The following is a 14,968-nucleotide window of genomic DNA, read 5'->3' on the forward strand; positions in this document are numbered from 1 at the left end:
AATAAAAATTAAAAAAGAAGTGTTAGCCCTGATGATTAACATATGTATTCTTAACACATCCCATAAAAAACAATAAATAATAGAGATGAATTATTATTTTATTTTTTGACATTATTAAATTTAATGCTTTGAAAAATGTGTTAGATGACAAATAGTGACTATTTAATAGCAAGGGTAAATAAACATCAAACCTTAAATATCTTTTAATTTTTAAAATTGAACAAGTGTTATTGGACAACTAAATTTTTAGTATAGTATACGACTACTATTATACGGAGGGAGTATATATATACTTTAATTCATTACTAGAACTAATTATATATAGGTGAAGAAGTTACTGAAATCATTAAAATGCCTCAAAAGACATTTCTTATACAAATTAACTCCCATTCATTTATTGACATCATTACATGGATCTCAGTACTTATAATGCATGCCCTTAATCTGCTCATCTCTTTGTTAAAAAGAAAATTATCTCTATTTTGTGGCTGTAAGAACAACTTCACCTTCCACCAGATACATATCAACAACAGGGTGAAAAAAATTAGTCCATAAAAATATGATTAACCCTATTTATTTATATTTGGACGAGTCTGTAAGGTTGTGGAGACTGATTAATATTTGATGTACTGTCATATATTAAATTTTAGGTTGTACTGTTCATTTTCCATTTATTCTCTATAACTGTCCATACTATGAATTATTAATATACACCTCATCACCGTGGAAGTTTACCCATAGAGTATTACCACGAACTATTGGTTTCTCTCTAGATCTCTCATCTCTCTCTCGAAAGTTCTTGTATTTTTCATTCATCAAGTGTGTGTGGATTCAATCTTAACAGAGTCATTTATCAGCTTATTTATTAGCTCCGTTATATATATATATATATATATATATATATATATATATATATATATATATATATGTAATAATTTGCATATTAATATTAAATTTATAACTTACCATAAACTTTGCACCCCATATTTCTTCCTCGATTGCAGGCATAGCACTAATCTTTTTTTTGGGAATTCTCATAGCTTCTCAGTTCTCCTACTGCTGTGGAGAAGAAACAGCCTAGGAAATACCCAGTAGATCACAACAATAATTAAACATTTGTACAAAAAAAAATTATAATAAGCTACATTTGGTGCATATGAAATTATTTTATTTCATGTTTGATACAATTTTTCTATTACGACGGTTTATATCATAACAATGATAATTTATTTTTTTTTATGAAAACAAAATTACACCAACTGCGCTTTTTCCCAAACCTTTTACTTAAGATATCGATATTAATAAAATTGGAAATAGATGTTTGTCCGAATTTATTAAGTTAAAACATATAACATATGTTGTATATTATTATATATCTAGTCTAATGAACAAATCGTCTGCCCATAATCGCGTATACATAAAAAATAATTAATTTCTATCTTATAATTTTGATATAACTTATTCATCAATCACACGATCCAGATTAAATTTTCACTTAGCCAATCTTCATCAATGTCATTTTCTCAAATTAATAAATTCACATGTTCAATTGGGCATGACAACTCTAAAAATAAAATAAAATATCAAGCTCAGTGTGTAATCCCAAATAAATTTGAAGCACAAAATTTAATTTAATTTAATTGGTGAATTTACCTTTAGGGAAAGAAGCAAGTGACTTGCCACAGGCACCTTTCAACAAATTGGCATCATCAGCAAAGGCCACATATCCATCAGCTGTGATTCCCCAATACAAAGGTATCTTACCCACTTTATCCTGTCAAAAATAGTCCGATAAATTTAATTGAGTGATTTTATTGAGTTCGGAGCTTAAAGGATAAAAGTTATTGATAAAAAATTTAAAAGGTATATTTAAAAACTTTTTTATCAAAATATAAAATCGCTATTAATGTAACAATTTATTTAACTGGCGTTAAGGAAAATCACAATTTTAGCAGCGATTTATATAATTTATTTTTTTTAATTTGAAATCGTTATCTTATCAGCGTTTTTTTTAAAAAAAAATTCCAATAAATTGCTGTCAAAACAGCGATTTTTTAATGATTTTATTTTTGAAATTGTAAATCATTGCATGTGCAACAATTTTACTTAAAAAATAATTAATTAGTTTTTGAAGTTAATTGCTCCGTTGGCGGAGATTTTACTTGAACTTTTCTTAAATTGTGGTGTAAATTGCTTTCAAAGCAGCAAACTTGCTTTCTTTTTTAAAATTTTCTTTAGTAAATAGCTGCCTTAGCAACAATTTTATCAATTTACTTATTTTTTAAAAAAAAATTGTAAAAAATTTTTGTAGGTAAATTGCTGGCTTGAAAGCGATTTTTTGTAAAAAAAAATTATCGTAAAAATCGCTTCCTTTGCAGAGATTTAACTTAAATTATTATTATTCTTTTAATAGTAAATCACTTTAATTCTTCTTTTTTAAAAAAAAAAATTCAATTTACATTACACAATTGAAAAATTAAAAAAAAAAGAGAATTGAAGCGATTTACTATTAAAAAATAATGATAATAATTTAAGTAAAATAGCTACAAAGTTTACAACATAATTTAAAAAAAATCACTGTCAAAAGACAGCGATTTACTTTAAAAAATTAATTTATTTTTAAGTAAATCGGCAAAATCGCTGTTAAGACAGCAATTTACACCACAATTTTTTTTAAAATTAAATTAAAATTGCTGCACAGGCCAAATAAATAGCTACTGATACCGTTTTGATTAAAAAGTTTTTTGATAATACCCTTTTAAAATTTTTATAAATATTTTTACCCTTTTAGCTCTAGACTCTGATTTTATTTGTACAAATAAAATTTAATAACTTTTTTATTTATAAATTTTTAATATTGAGACTCAAGGAGGAAAAATAAAATCATACGCATAATTTTTCAAGTATATATAAATACGATAGATGTATATATTCATATTAGTGAAAATTCAAACTCAGTTACTTACGATAGCGACAAACAATGTAGAAGTGGATTTGTCAAAAACGATAAATGCAAAATTGCCTTGAAGGTGACTAACAACATGGCTTGGAGGGTAAGGTGCTCGATCACGAAGCGCCTTGTATGATTCAATCATCAATACTACCTCATTTGCACTCTTGGCCAGCCCATATTCTTGTCTTAAACTCCCTAAGTTGTCAACACATCCCTCAAATAAGCAAAATATTTCATCCCTTAACACCAAATGACCTGTTATTTTTTCGCAATCATTAAAACAAACGAATTCAAAATTTTAAATTTATAAATTACGTAAATGACTGTGAATTCATTTGCCTTTTCTCGAAAATCCAAATGCCCAACCACATTTTTGGACTCACTCTGATTACTATTCTGTATTTCTCTTGGTGGACAAATTTTTTACTATTTCAATCTTTTAAAATTTTTTATATAATCAAGAAGAATTTGCCACGTGTCCATGAAAAATCAATCCGAGTACCGAACAAATCACACGGTCCAAGGCCCAGTGTAGGAGATCCAACACATGTTAGCCATGCAAGGTGAGTGGAGCCAATTAATGCTTTCTTTTTATTTTTTTAACTAAGGCCGATTTTATTTCGATTAATTTAATACTCATATCATTTTAAAAAGAATATCTTTATTTTTTTAGTCCGTTAAAAAAAAAAGAATAATTTTTTTTTAATACTTTAATTTTTAACTTTCTGCGTAGTATGCTTAAGTAATTTTACAACCACAAAATTAAAAACTTTTTTATTTTAAATTTTGTTTCAAATCAAACTAGATCAATTTTTTGAAAAATGAAAGGAGTAATATATGTATCGAATAAATTTATTTTTATCCGAAGATTATAGTAATATTTTTACCTTCGCTAGTATTTCGATACAAAATCTCATGATTTACATGTAATGCACACTCCTAATTTTGTAATTAATAGGAAAAGAGCAAGGCACAAATTCGTAAGCGGAAATGAACTTACAAAAAAAAGAGGGACATAATTAAGTGTTCTAAAATAAGATTTACGTTTTCGAAAACCATCAAAAACATACTACTTCCTCTATATCATTTTACCTGAAAATATTTAGTCGGACACAAAATTTAAGAAATAATAAAAATATTCAAAATACTTACGAATTACCTTTTTTAAAAGTATATTTACTTTTCTCTCTGTCGTAATAAATATATCATAGTACTATCTTTAAAGTCAAGTAAGACCAATAAGAATAAAATAGGAATTCTATTTTCTTCGTTTCAAAAAGAATAACCTCATTTTCTTTTTAGTATGTTTTAAAAAAATGACCTCTTTCTTTTTTTTAATAACAACTTTTCAATTTTTTTGATAACAACTTTTCAAAAATTAAAAGATAATTTTATATATTTGACCTAATTTTTATTTAGAACTACAAGATTCAAAAATCTTCTTTTACTCTTAAACTCCGTGACAAATCAAACTAGGTCATTTTTGTGAAATGTAGGAAATGATGCCACATGAGATAAAACGAACGAACCATGAACCACAATAATTAATAATTCTAAGTTATTTTTTTAATTTATTTATTTTTGTACTTTCAGTTACACACACAAACACAGATAAAAGTTGGTAAAATAGTACCTTGGCAGTAAAGCAGACTCATTGTTGTGAGTGTAGGCGAGTTGGACAAGATCGTTGATCTGAACCGACACGACTGACGATTCGATTTTAACGAACCAATTCACCAGAGCGTTCCCCGTCATTTTAGGTGACGGAGTTTGGCTTCCCGCTGCCACCAGCTCTTTTGGCGGTGGCAGAATGGAGCTGCTAAAAACACCCAACATTTTCAAAACTAGAAGAGAAAAAAAAAAAAGTAAATATTTACGGTCTATGAAGAATGGGAAGAAGAAAGGCAAGGTGTAACGAATTTATATTAGGAGATAGTTGAGGGCATTTTGGTTATTTACTGCATTCAATTTGTATTTTTATGGAAGGTGGAGATCGGATTTATTTGGTTTTGTTCGTAATGATACGAGGGATGTAAAGAGTTTTGGTAAATATTTACGTCAAATTAATAAAAACGTGAGCATCAAATCAAACTTTTTAAGAATAATACTTTATCATGATGTATATGATACTCTTTACAGGTTAAAACGTATTTGAAAACATTATTTTTTAAGATATTTTACTTAATATAAGCATTTAATAAGCTTTTTTAATATAAAGCTACGAAGAATTGTTTTGATTATCATTCAAAATTAGTGTTTGAATATTTCCTATAAGTGGCCAGTAAGCCATTTCAAGATAATCCTATCAAGACAATTCAAAAATAAGTTTAGTTCACTCTAACGATAGATATAATTATATTTTTGGGAAACAATTATAGTATATTTTTTTTAATAAAATATATTTTTCAAAACAATACTTTCATAAAAAATGTAACTCTTATAAAAAAGAGACGATTGAAAAATATTTTTTTAATAAAATATATTTTTCAGAACAATACTTTCATAAAAAATGTAACTATTATAAAAAAGAGACGATTGAAAAATTGAAGAAAGGAGTTGAACTTGAATTAGAAAAATTACGATCAATCTAATTATTATTGATTTAATATATTTTTAAAAAGACATCTAACTAAATTGTGGTGCAAAGTAAAAGAAAAAAATAATACGAATTTTAGAAAAAAATACAAAATATCAATAAATTAAATAAAGATTTAAGAAGAAAATTAAATACGTACTCAAAAGTCATATACTCAAGTTATAATTATTTTTACCAAGTCATCTTTGAAAACATTAAAGATAGACAATTCTTTAACATGTCTTATAGAAAACCAAGCTAAAAAAAATATTACAAAAGGATGAAATTAAATTTTATTGACGTAATATTCAAATGGTTCTTTGTTAGGTGATAGAAAAGGAATTCAAAATTTAAAATATTATAAAGAAGTATATTTATATATAAAAAATATTTTACATGTTAAAAAATAATAGTATATAATATACATGTAAATCTTATTCTTGCCTGGCATAACATATTTTCGAATGAACAATTCTTTTTTTTATTAGTGTTAAATGTTAAATATGAATGAGACTTGTTTTTGACCCACCCATATTCATTCGGATCAGCCCTTTTACCACTGTGTTTGCCTCTTCCTTCGGAACCCCCAAATTCAATTTAGGGTTTTGCAATGGCTCTGTTTTGCTCACTCTGTAATAATTCCTTAATTTCACCTTCTCCATCGTTTACATCATCTGCAGTTCGACATGTATCGGCTTTCAAACCCCAATTTTTATCTCTACCAATTTTTAGTTTTAAGCAGAGTTATTTAACTGACCTATCTCAGAAGAAATCTCACTTCCCCAAGTGCTCGGATTCATCAGTTGTGCAACAAAATGATGATGATGATTCTACTACAATTATATTCCTCAAAGGTACAGTGAGATATTCCCTACAATCGATTTTATGTTCGATTTCTATAACTTTGTGCAATGAGGGGATGATTAAAAATATATTACTCCATGTCTTGTTGCAGAAAAAATAGTTAAATGCTGAAAATTATCATTAAATAGTAATAGTATGTTCTCTCTAACTTCAACATGGTATAGAGCATATAGAGGTCATGAGATCGAATCCACCCGAAGAGGCGTGTTGAAAATATCATTAAATAATGTGCTCTCTCTGATAATTTAAAACTTTTAGATGTGATGATCACGTACTTCAAGTTAAAAAGTAATAATATAAGGAAAACTTAGGTGTGTTCGATGGGAAGGAGAATGTTTTATTGTCCGAGAAATGCTGCTCGTGGAACTTGTTTATATGCGTTCATTGAAAAATCGTTTTTTCTCATTTCTAAGTTAATTTTTCTACAGAAAATTTTGACCAACGAACATAGGAAAATTGTATTTCTCTGTTCTGAACACACCCTTAAACCTTAAACTTTCCAGTAGTCGGGAATTTTTTTTGTCTACTCTTTACATTTTATGTACGTGTGTTGTAATCAGTTTTTGAAGAGGTGAAAACACTATGTAATTGTGGATATAGTGAATGAAATGCTTGATTATTTTGTATAGTCAGTGCTATCATTTCCAATTCTGTAATTACGATGGTACATGGCATGTGAAATACACCCTTCAGTTGTTTTTGGAGCCGATTAATGGCAGCCCGTAAAAGGAGAGAAGACTTGGTCAGGCATGTCTTTAGAATGTCTATGAGACTATGAAGATATATATTTAGGGGTATTTTAGTATGAAGGAAAATATTTTTCAGAGAACGCCATTTTTCTGGCAACCGAACACCAAAAAATTACTAAAAGAGAAAAAACAACTTTCTTGCTTATGTTTTCCCCTGATAATCTGTTTGAAATAGTTTCTAAATTTTAGACTGTTGGATAGTGACCCAAATTTTCTTCTTGAAAATGTTCGGAAAATATTTTCTGTCATACCACGAACCCCCTTAATTTTTGGTGGATTTGTATGGCAATAAAGTTTTATAAAAGGATGTGTTGTTGAGCTGCACAAAGGCTTTATGCAAATAAAAGGGGATTGAAGAGATCATTATGTTTGGGGAAGGTTGTTATATTATTTTATAATCTCAAGTTTGAACCCCCAATTTCTCTTTGATTGAAAGTAAATGAGATAGATACTATGCTGATGTATTAATTATGTGGTTTATTAGTCTTCTCTTTTAGCTTAAAGCTTGGTTCGAGCAGTCAACAGCAAATGGATCAGGAACTTTTTGATAATGCTTTGTGATTTTCCAAGCCTTAGACGATGATTCTCCTCCTTGTTTGGGTATTACATTCCAGAATTTGATTGATGCAGGACTAGCAAAGTCAACACCCGAGGGAAGATTGAAGGTGGTCTTTTCACAATTTGGAAATGTCAACCGAGGTGCACATTCTTTATCACGAAGTTTCTATGTACATTTGTCTTTGCCTTTTTCTTGAAAAAAATCCTACCATGTGATAAGATTACTTGTTGATAGTTATTCGTGTTAAGAAGCTCCAATGTTTTCTTTCCTCCCTGTATTGCAATCAAATAATAATCAATAAAGAAACTCAGCAACCATTGGAGTTTGCATCATTTCTGCTAAAGTCGTACTTTTTCCCCTCCATGTATTGCAGTCAAGATCGTAACTGACAAGAAAAGTAAGGAATCTTTGGGGTTTGCATATATCTGGTTTCCCGATAATGAATCTGCCCAATCTGCTATCCGAGAGATGAATGGAAAGGTAGCATTTCTATACGTATATCTCCTGGTTTGGATCTACCGCTACATCCACATCTGATAATATCTTTGCTGTCAAGTTCTTAGATGGCAGATTTATACAGGTTCAGATGGCAAAGCCTGGATCTTGCAAGCCAAACGTCAAGTCAATGCCTTACAAGTTCTAGTGAACCCTGATCTAGCTTCTGGCTCGCATTAGCAGACAATGGACATGAACAAAGGATACTCAGCCTATCAGGCATGGATGAATCCATGATTCAGCAGCGCTCAAACAAACCTTGTTGACAATCAAAAGGAGCTATTCGATGCTATAGCTGAACTAGGCTATGATTGCTATATAGACTTTAGTTTGTGCTGTGCATATGTATACCCTATAAATTCTGTATCTTTTGACAATGTATAATCTCTGCCAAGTTTTAACACACAAATAAGAGAAAAAGCTAGTTGGTATTTTGCTATATTGCTGTTTTTTATCAATGCTGCCAACTCCTTATGTAAACTGCTATATTGCTGCTTGCTACTTATGTTTTAAAGGATTTGATAAATGTATCAAGGCCAATTCTTGCACACCATTTTTACCTTTGTTTTCTCCTCGTGATAACTGAGGTGTATGAGTCAGTGTCAGGGTTATCTTGTTTGTACCATCCTTAAAATAATTATTCACCGTATTTTAGTTTGTTTGATTTATATTAATTTTTTATGAAATTTGCAAAAAGTAATTACTTTTCATTTTATGTGACAATATTTTTTATTTGGTCACTAAAAAAGAATGTCACATTTTCTTACAAGTAAATATTTAAAGGTACAATTCATCTTTTACCCGTATTGGTCTCACTTAATTTTTAAGATAGGTAATTTGATAAATATTTCAAAAAGTCTTTATCATTTCTTAAATTTAGTATTCGATCAAATATTGTCAATAAAATGGGACAAAGGGAGTATATATTTTTTAATCTTATTATTTTAAATTAAAAATATGTCAAATTTATCAAAACGTCATTTAATCTTATAATTTTAAACATGTTATATAAAAATTGATACTAAAAGAATTGCTAAGAAAGGGTAAGGTAAAAAAAATTACTACCTTCGTTCACTTTTATTTGTCATATTGTATTTTTAAAAAAATTAATTTGATTTATTTTAAAATTAAATTAGATTATATTAATTTTTTAAATAAAAAATTTAAATGTTCATATCAATATAACAAAAAGATCCATTATAAAATATTAATTTAATTTAAATTTTTATAGTTAACAAATAAAAATGAATGGGATAATACTAAAAACGAAGGGAGTATAGGATTATTCTTTTGGGTGATCAAAAGTGTTTTCCGTACTGTATACCAAAATAGAAACTGAAAGGGACCGTCGTCCAAGTTCCACCGTCTTTATTTCTCTGTTTCAATATATAGGTGAAATTTTTCAAATTTTGATTGTAATTTTAATGTATGTTTAATTATTTTCAATTTTTTATATAACATTTCACTACGAGATATAAATTGGAACTTGGATAGGTAGAAAGAAAAGAAAAAAAAGAAAGAAGGTTCTAGTTTGAACAAGAAGAATCAGTAGCAAAAAAACACAATGATGCAGAATTTGATGAATGCAGTGGCAGTAGTTCGAATGGCAATGAGAGATCCCAATAATTCAATTGAAGCAGAAGTAGCATTTGGCACAGTAACATGGTTCATCTATGCCGGATTTTCATGTTTTTTGGTACTTTTCGCCGGAATTATGTCCGGATTAACATTGGGTCTCATGTCTTTGGGAATCGTCGAGCTTGAGATCCTTCAGCAAAGTGGAACACCCGCTGAGAAAAAGCAAGCAGGTCTGCACTTTGCTTTGTGTGAATTCAGGTCTGCACTTTGCTTTGTGTGAATTAGTTTCTGGAATCTCAAGTAGAAATAGCTTTGAGTTTGTGTGTTTCTTTTGATCAGTAGCAAAGCATAACTTCTACCTTTAATGAAATGTTCATCTTTTCAGCTGTAATACTTCCGGTTGTTCAGAAGCAACACCAGCTTCTGGTGACCTTACTTCTATGTAATGCTGCTGCAATGGAGGCCTTACCCTTATACCTGGACAAAATGTTCAATCAATATGTGGCCGTTATACTATCGGTGACTTTTGTCTTGGCATTTGGAGAGGTAAATTGAACCACTTGACTTTAATTCAATCAAGATCTCCACATTTAAGACCTTGTGTGATGATCTTATCTTCCTCCTATTTTGGTTTTGCAGGTTATTCCTCAAGCAATATGTACCAGGTATGGACTTGCGGTGGGTGCAAATTTTGTTTGGCTTGTTCGTGTTCTGATGGTCATATGCTACCCAATTGCGTTTCCCATAGGGAAGGTAATCATTGTAGTTTTGAAGTAATTAAAGACAAAGTCGGACGTATATCCTAAGTACCTAAAAGTAATAGTCAATGAATGATGGCAAACATATGCATTCTTCACTTTAAAGGAGTATTGTAATTTAAGCATCATGGATTCTGAGTTCTTGTTGAAGCCTTAGAATACTCTTAGCTGATAAGAATTGAAATCTCTTTATCAATAAATATGTAACCCGAGAAGCTTTGTTCTTCTGTTTTTGTGCATCTCTTGACTAATGGTGAAGTTCTTTTAAGCTCTTACAAAATTGTGTTGTGATGGTCTGCATTTCAGATGCTAGACTGCGTATTAGGACATCATGAAGTACTATTTAGACGAGCTCAGTTAAAAGCTCTTGTTTCTATCCATAGTCAAGAGGTCAGTGTTGTATCCTTAATTTTCAGTACTGATATGACTGTAGAGCTAGTAGTTTGTTACTTCTAATTCCTTTAGCTTCTTTTTAATGGGAAAGTTCTGCAGGCTGGAAAGGGAGGTGAACTTACACATGATGAAACAACAATCATAAGTGGAGCATTAGATTTAACTGAGAAGGTATGGACACTGAAGCAGTCTTATCATAGCCATGCTTCTCCAGACCCCAGGTTTATCAATTAATAACGCTTTGGTTTTTAAACATTCGTTGTTCCTAATTGAATTCCTTGTAGATGTGAAAATTGACCAGATCATGAGAAGATAAGTTTTTTTTGTCATTTAGAATCTTTTGCTCTGACTTATCAATATCCTGAAATTCTTGGTTCAAGGCAGACCTATCTATTGTACTTACTCTTGGCCCTTTCTTTTGTGGGATAAGTTGACTCGATAAGAACTACCTAATTGACTCTTTTCTCCTATTTTTTGAATTTGATAAACTTGTGATGTTAGAGTGATGACTGTGCTCTCTTTTGTTTGGCTTTTGGGATGTTGATAGACTGCTGAGGAGGCCATGACACCCATTGAGTCAACGTTTTCTTTGGATGTCAATTCAAAGCTGGACTGGTAAGTGTGGTACCATTATTCTTCCAAGCTTTTGTACTATTCAAGCCCAGTTTTCTCTTCTTCAAGTCCTGCAAAGCTTCTTTGATCCTGAAGTCATTAGTTCCAAGGCATGATATCAAATATCTGCACACAATCTTTGCTTAACTTACAGTGTTGGACTAACTAGTGTTTAACTGTTTTTTCTCTTTTCCAACATGACTGCAACTTATGTTGATCTAGTGACTGATAATTACTAACTTTGACTTATCAATAAAAAAGTTATGTTATTTTTTTTGCTAGGCTGCCAAAGTTCAGCTGATAGTTAATTTCTTGTAGAAAGATTTTTATTAGTTCTATAGCTGAAGGTAAAAAATATTTCAGCTGACAGAACTACTCCGTCGGAGTCTTGCAATGAAATTTTTGAACAGTAACATAATCATGTTTGAATCTTCAAATTGAATGGTCACAGCATGCAGGCATGTGATATTATGGTTAATATGTATTGAACCATATTTAATGAGGAACTTTTCCTTCATGTTTTCCGTAACTTTCCTGTTCCTTTGGATGGGACTGCATAGTATTTGAATTAAAGGCTTGCTCTTGCCAATTGAACCTTAGGTGTGACCTATGGGCTACAACCACCATTTTTTATTCTCTTTCGCAAGAAAAAAGAAAAGAAAGAAAAGAACTCTTTCAAATGAGCTATATGGTGTACTACCTTCTTGATAGATCCTTAATCCTTACAGAACTTATACAGTATAAATATTTGTGCCGTCATTTATTATTTGTGAGATTCCTGGCAAGGCTTACCTCATTATACACGAATAATTGCTTGGTATAATAAGCTCTAATTTTGTTTTTGCTTCTCAAATTCTTTATGGACCATGCATGTAAACTGAAAGAAGCTCTATTTCTTGGATATTAACCTTAGAAATATTCTCCAGATGAATTACAGTTGTTGACTAACTGATTTTCTGTGCCCCATAGGGAGGCAATGGGTAAAATTATTGCTCGGGGTCATAGCCGAGTTCCAGTCTACTCAGGTAGTCCAAAGAATATTATTGGACTTCTATTGGTGAGTTTTGGATCTCTCCTCCAGAACACTTGTAATCTTGATATTCCGTTGAAATTGATAGATTCAATATCATTTTAGGTAAAAAGTCTTCTTACCGTACGTCCAGAAACTGAGACACCAGTTAGTGCTGTTTCTATCCGCAGAATTCCACGGTATTGACTTTTTAATACTCCATTTCTTTTTTTCTATGCATGTGTTGATCAGTAAGTTCTAAACCTTGTTTTCCTTGAATTCTTTGTAGAGTTCCAGCTGATATGCCACTATATGATATACTAAACGAGTTCCAAAAGGGTAGCAGTCATATGGCTGCAGTAGTGAAGCTTAAAGGGAAAAACAATAAACCTCCCTTGGTACTTGATGAAGAGAAATCTGATGATAGCACAGTTGCTGGTGAAAATCCTCATGTAGTTACCCCTCATTTGACGGCAAAGGGTGAAAAGACAGAGTGTGTCGTTGACATCGAGAAGACTACAGTACCGGTAGTAACACCTCCAACATCTGCTGATGCAGTGACAAATGGAGTTCCTGAGTGGTCAGATGATATCGAGGATGCTGAAGTAATAGGTATTATTACTTTGGAGGATGTTTTTGAAGAACTTTTACAGGTGATCTTTGGGGTTCTTCTAGTTTTTGTACGTACCTCTTTTACACATCTGACTGTAACAGATGTAAATTCCCATCATTGGTGCAGGAGGAAATAGTAGACGAGACTGATGAGTATGTTGATGTACATAAGAGGTGGGTGAGAGCTGGACAACTTAATTTCACCTACTCAATATAGTAACTATTGTTGAAGAGCAGGTTGTAACTTTTTCCAAAATCTAACAGGATACGTGTGGCTGCGGCAGCAGCAGCTTCATCAGTGGCACGAGCTCCATCAATCCGGAGGTTAACAGCCCAAAAGGGAACCGTAAGTGCACATACTTTATACTATATTCATTGATATATTATAGAAATATTTTTGAAAATGTCAACACAATAATTTCTATACACGTAGTTGCAAGAAAATATATCCGTTGTGTGGCATCATCTGATAGTTAACGGTATACTTTGTGATTTCAAGTGCATAGTATGATTAGATCATTACATTGTGATTGTTCTAAAATATTGATGGGAGAGGAGAGTTCTATGTTTTTGCTGCATTAGTGAATTGAGTTTTCTGTTTCGTCTTGTTCACTAAAAGCTGCTAGAGACCAAATCAGTGATGTTTCTAATTGGACTCCACAGGGAGTGCAAAGCAAGGAAGGACAAAACCTGAAGAAGTCGGGCGAGGACACTTCCATATCAAGGAGGACGCAAGGGAGTCTCGGAGAGCCTCTTCTTGAGAAGAAGAGATAAAGAGTTGTTAGTTAGGTAATCTCAGAGTCTCAGTGATGTTGAGAGTGAAAATAACGAAGTCTATGTATAGTTTTGTTAGTGCATATACAACATATTCTTCTCTGTAAAACTTTGGCCTCTTGTTGTTAGAGAATCATAAAGTTATAAGTTTCCTTGTATATAATATTCATAGTTGATTTCTAGGGATTTAGATATCTATTTTATTTGTTAACCTCTCTTATATTTCAATCGTTGTAATTCTCCTAGAATACCTTGGTCAGTAACATAGTATCGTCAAATTCGTACCTACTTGGACTCTTGGTAAACACTTAGTTGGACCTGGGCGTGAAGGGGCGTTAGAGTAAACTAGAGTCCTACCTCGGTGATTTTCTGGTTTGTTTATATAAACTTAGACAATATTCCAAGCTAACTTTTGAGGTTGAGTTAAGTTCAGTTTTCTTATCTTGATATGAGTTATAACGCCGCCATGATGCTTTCTGGAGAGAACAAAAATATTTTAGAGAATTTTAGTGGATATAGAGAAAGACCCCAAAACATTACTATTGTACTATAAATCATCAAAAGCTCTAAAATAAAAGAAAAATTATTATGATGGCAGCTCTTGCAATTTCAGAAAGGCTTTCTCAAATTTCACTAGAAATCCAGGAAATCGAGAATGAGCTGGGTGAACGCCGATTTGCCAGCCTTTTTGATGTCTCCGGCATACTGTTGAATCGTTTCCCATAATAACATTTTGGTAGAATAAAATACTGATCAAAGTTGGATATAATGTTTTATGTTTCAAGTATTACTTCAAACACCAATTGGCGATTGAGTTGAGGGAATCAGAACAGTGAATCTGTTATTGCTCAATGAGTCTGAATAATGTTTTTGATAATATGTTTACTAATGAAGTACAATAATGACTTCTGTATAGCCTGTTTTATTCAAGGATTTTGAAATATTGCTTGATTTTTGCATGCTTTTGATATATGAACTTCTTTTCTTCTTCTTTTTTTTTTTTTTTTGTTTCAGGGAAAAATTCAGTAAACATTTTT

At 31.1% G+C, this 14,968-nt stretch overlaps 2 protein-coding genes and 1 pseudogene across 4 annotated transcripts; 2 read left to right on the top strand and 1 right to left on the bottom strand.

Annotated features, from left to right (window-relative positions):
- Nucleotides 1-923: 923 nt before the first annotated feature.
- LOC101263522 (stem-specific protein TSJT1-like) lies at nucleotides 924-4,852 on the bottom strand (annotated as a pseudogene).
- A 1,122-nt stretch (nucleotides 4,853-5,974) lies between these two features.
- LOC101263820 (organelle RRM domain-containing protein 6, chloroplastic) lies at nucleotides 5,975-8,634 on the top strand. 2 transcript variants are annotated; one of them, XM_004241010.5, is made up of 4 exons: nucleotides 5,975-6,382; nucleotides 7,772-7,840; nucleotides 8,074-8,180; nucleotides 8,257-8,634. In XM_004241010.5, exons 1-4 carry the CDS (start codon nucleotides 6,139-6,141, stop codon nucleotides 8,341-8,343), a joined length of 507 nt encoding a protein of 168 aa, XP_004241058.1. In that variant the 5' UTR covers nucleotides 5,975-6,138; the 3' UTR covers nucleotides 8,344-8,634. The 2 variants fall into 2 exon arrangements, with proteins under 2 accessions (XP_004241058.1, XP_010322265.1); XM_010323963.4 differs by having other exon boundaries at nucleotides 6,019-6,382; nucleotides 8,264-8,634.
- Nucleotides 8,635-9,503: 869 nt separating this feature from the next.
- On the top strand, nucleotides 9,504-14,142 carry LOC101255304 (DUF21 domain-containing protein At4g14240-like). Of its 2 annotated transcripts, none has more exons than XM_004241105.5 (12): nucleotides 9,504-10,003; nucleotides 10,159-10,319; nucleotides 10,413-10,526; nucleotides 10,838-10,921; nucleotides 11,024-11,095; nucleotides 11,472-11,539; nucleotides 12,506-12,593; nucleotides 12,672-12,745; nucleotides 12,835-13,198; nucleotides 13,285-13,331; nucleotides 13,422-13,503; nucleotides 13,821-14,142. In XM_004241105.5, the coding sequence occupies exons 1-12, from the start codon at nucleotides 9,760-9,762 to the stop codon at nucleotides 13,929-13,931; spliced, it is 1,509 nt and encodes a 502-aa protein (XP_004241153.1). In that variant the 5' UTR covers nucleotides 9,504-9,759; the 3' UTR covers nucleotides 13,932-14,142. The 2 variants fall into 2 exon arrangements, with proteins under 2 accessions (XP_004241153.1, XP_019070117.1); XM_019214572.3 differs by having other exon boundaries at nucleotides 9,863-10,031.
- The last annotated feature ends 826 nt before the right edge of the window (nucleotides 14,143-14,968 follow it).

The sequence above is a fragment of the Solanum lycopersicum genome, chromosome 6, assembly GCF_036512215.1.
Source record: "Solanum lycopersicum chromosome 6, SLM_r2.1".
Classification (NCBI taxonomy): Eukaryota; Viridiplantae; Streptophyta; class Magnoliopsida; order Solanales; family Solanaceae; genus Solanum; species Solanum lycopersicum.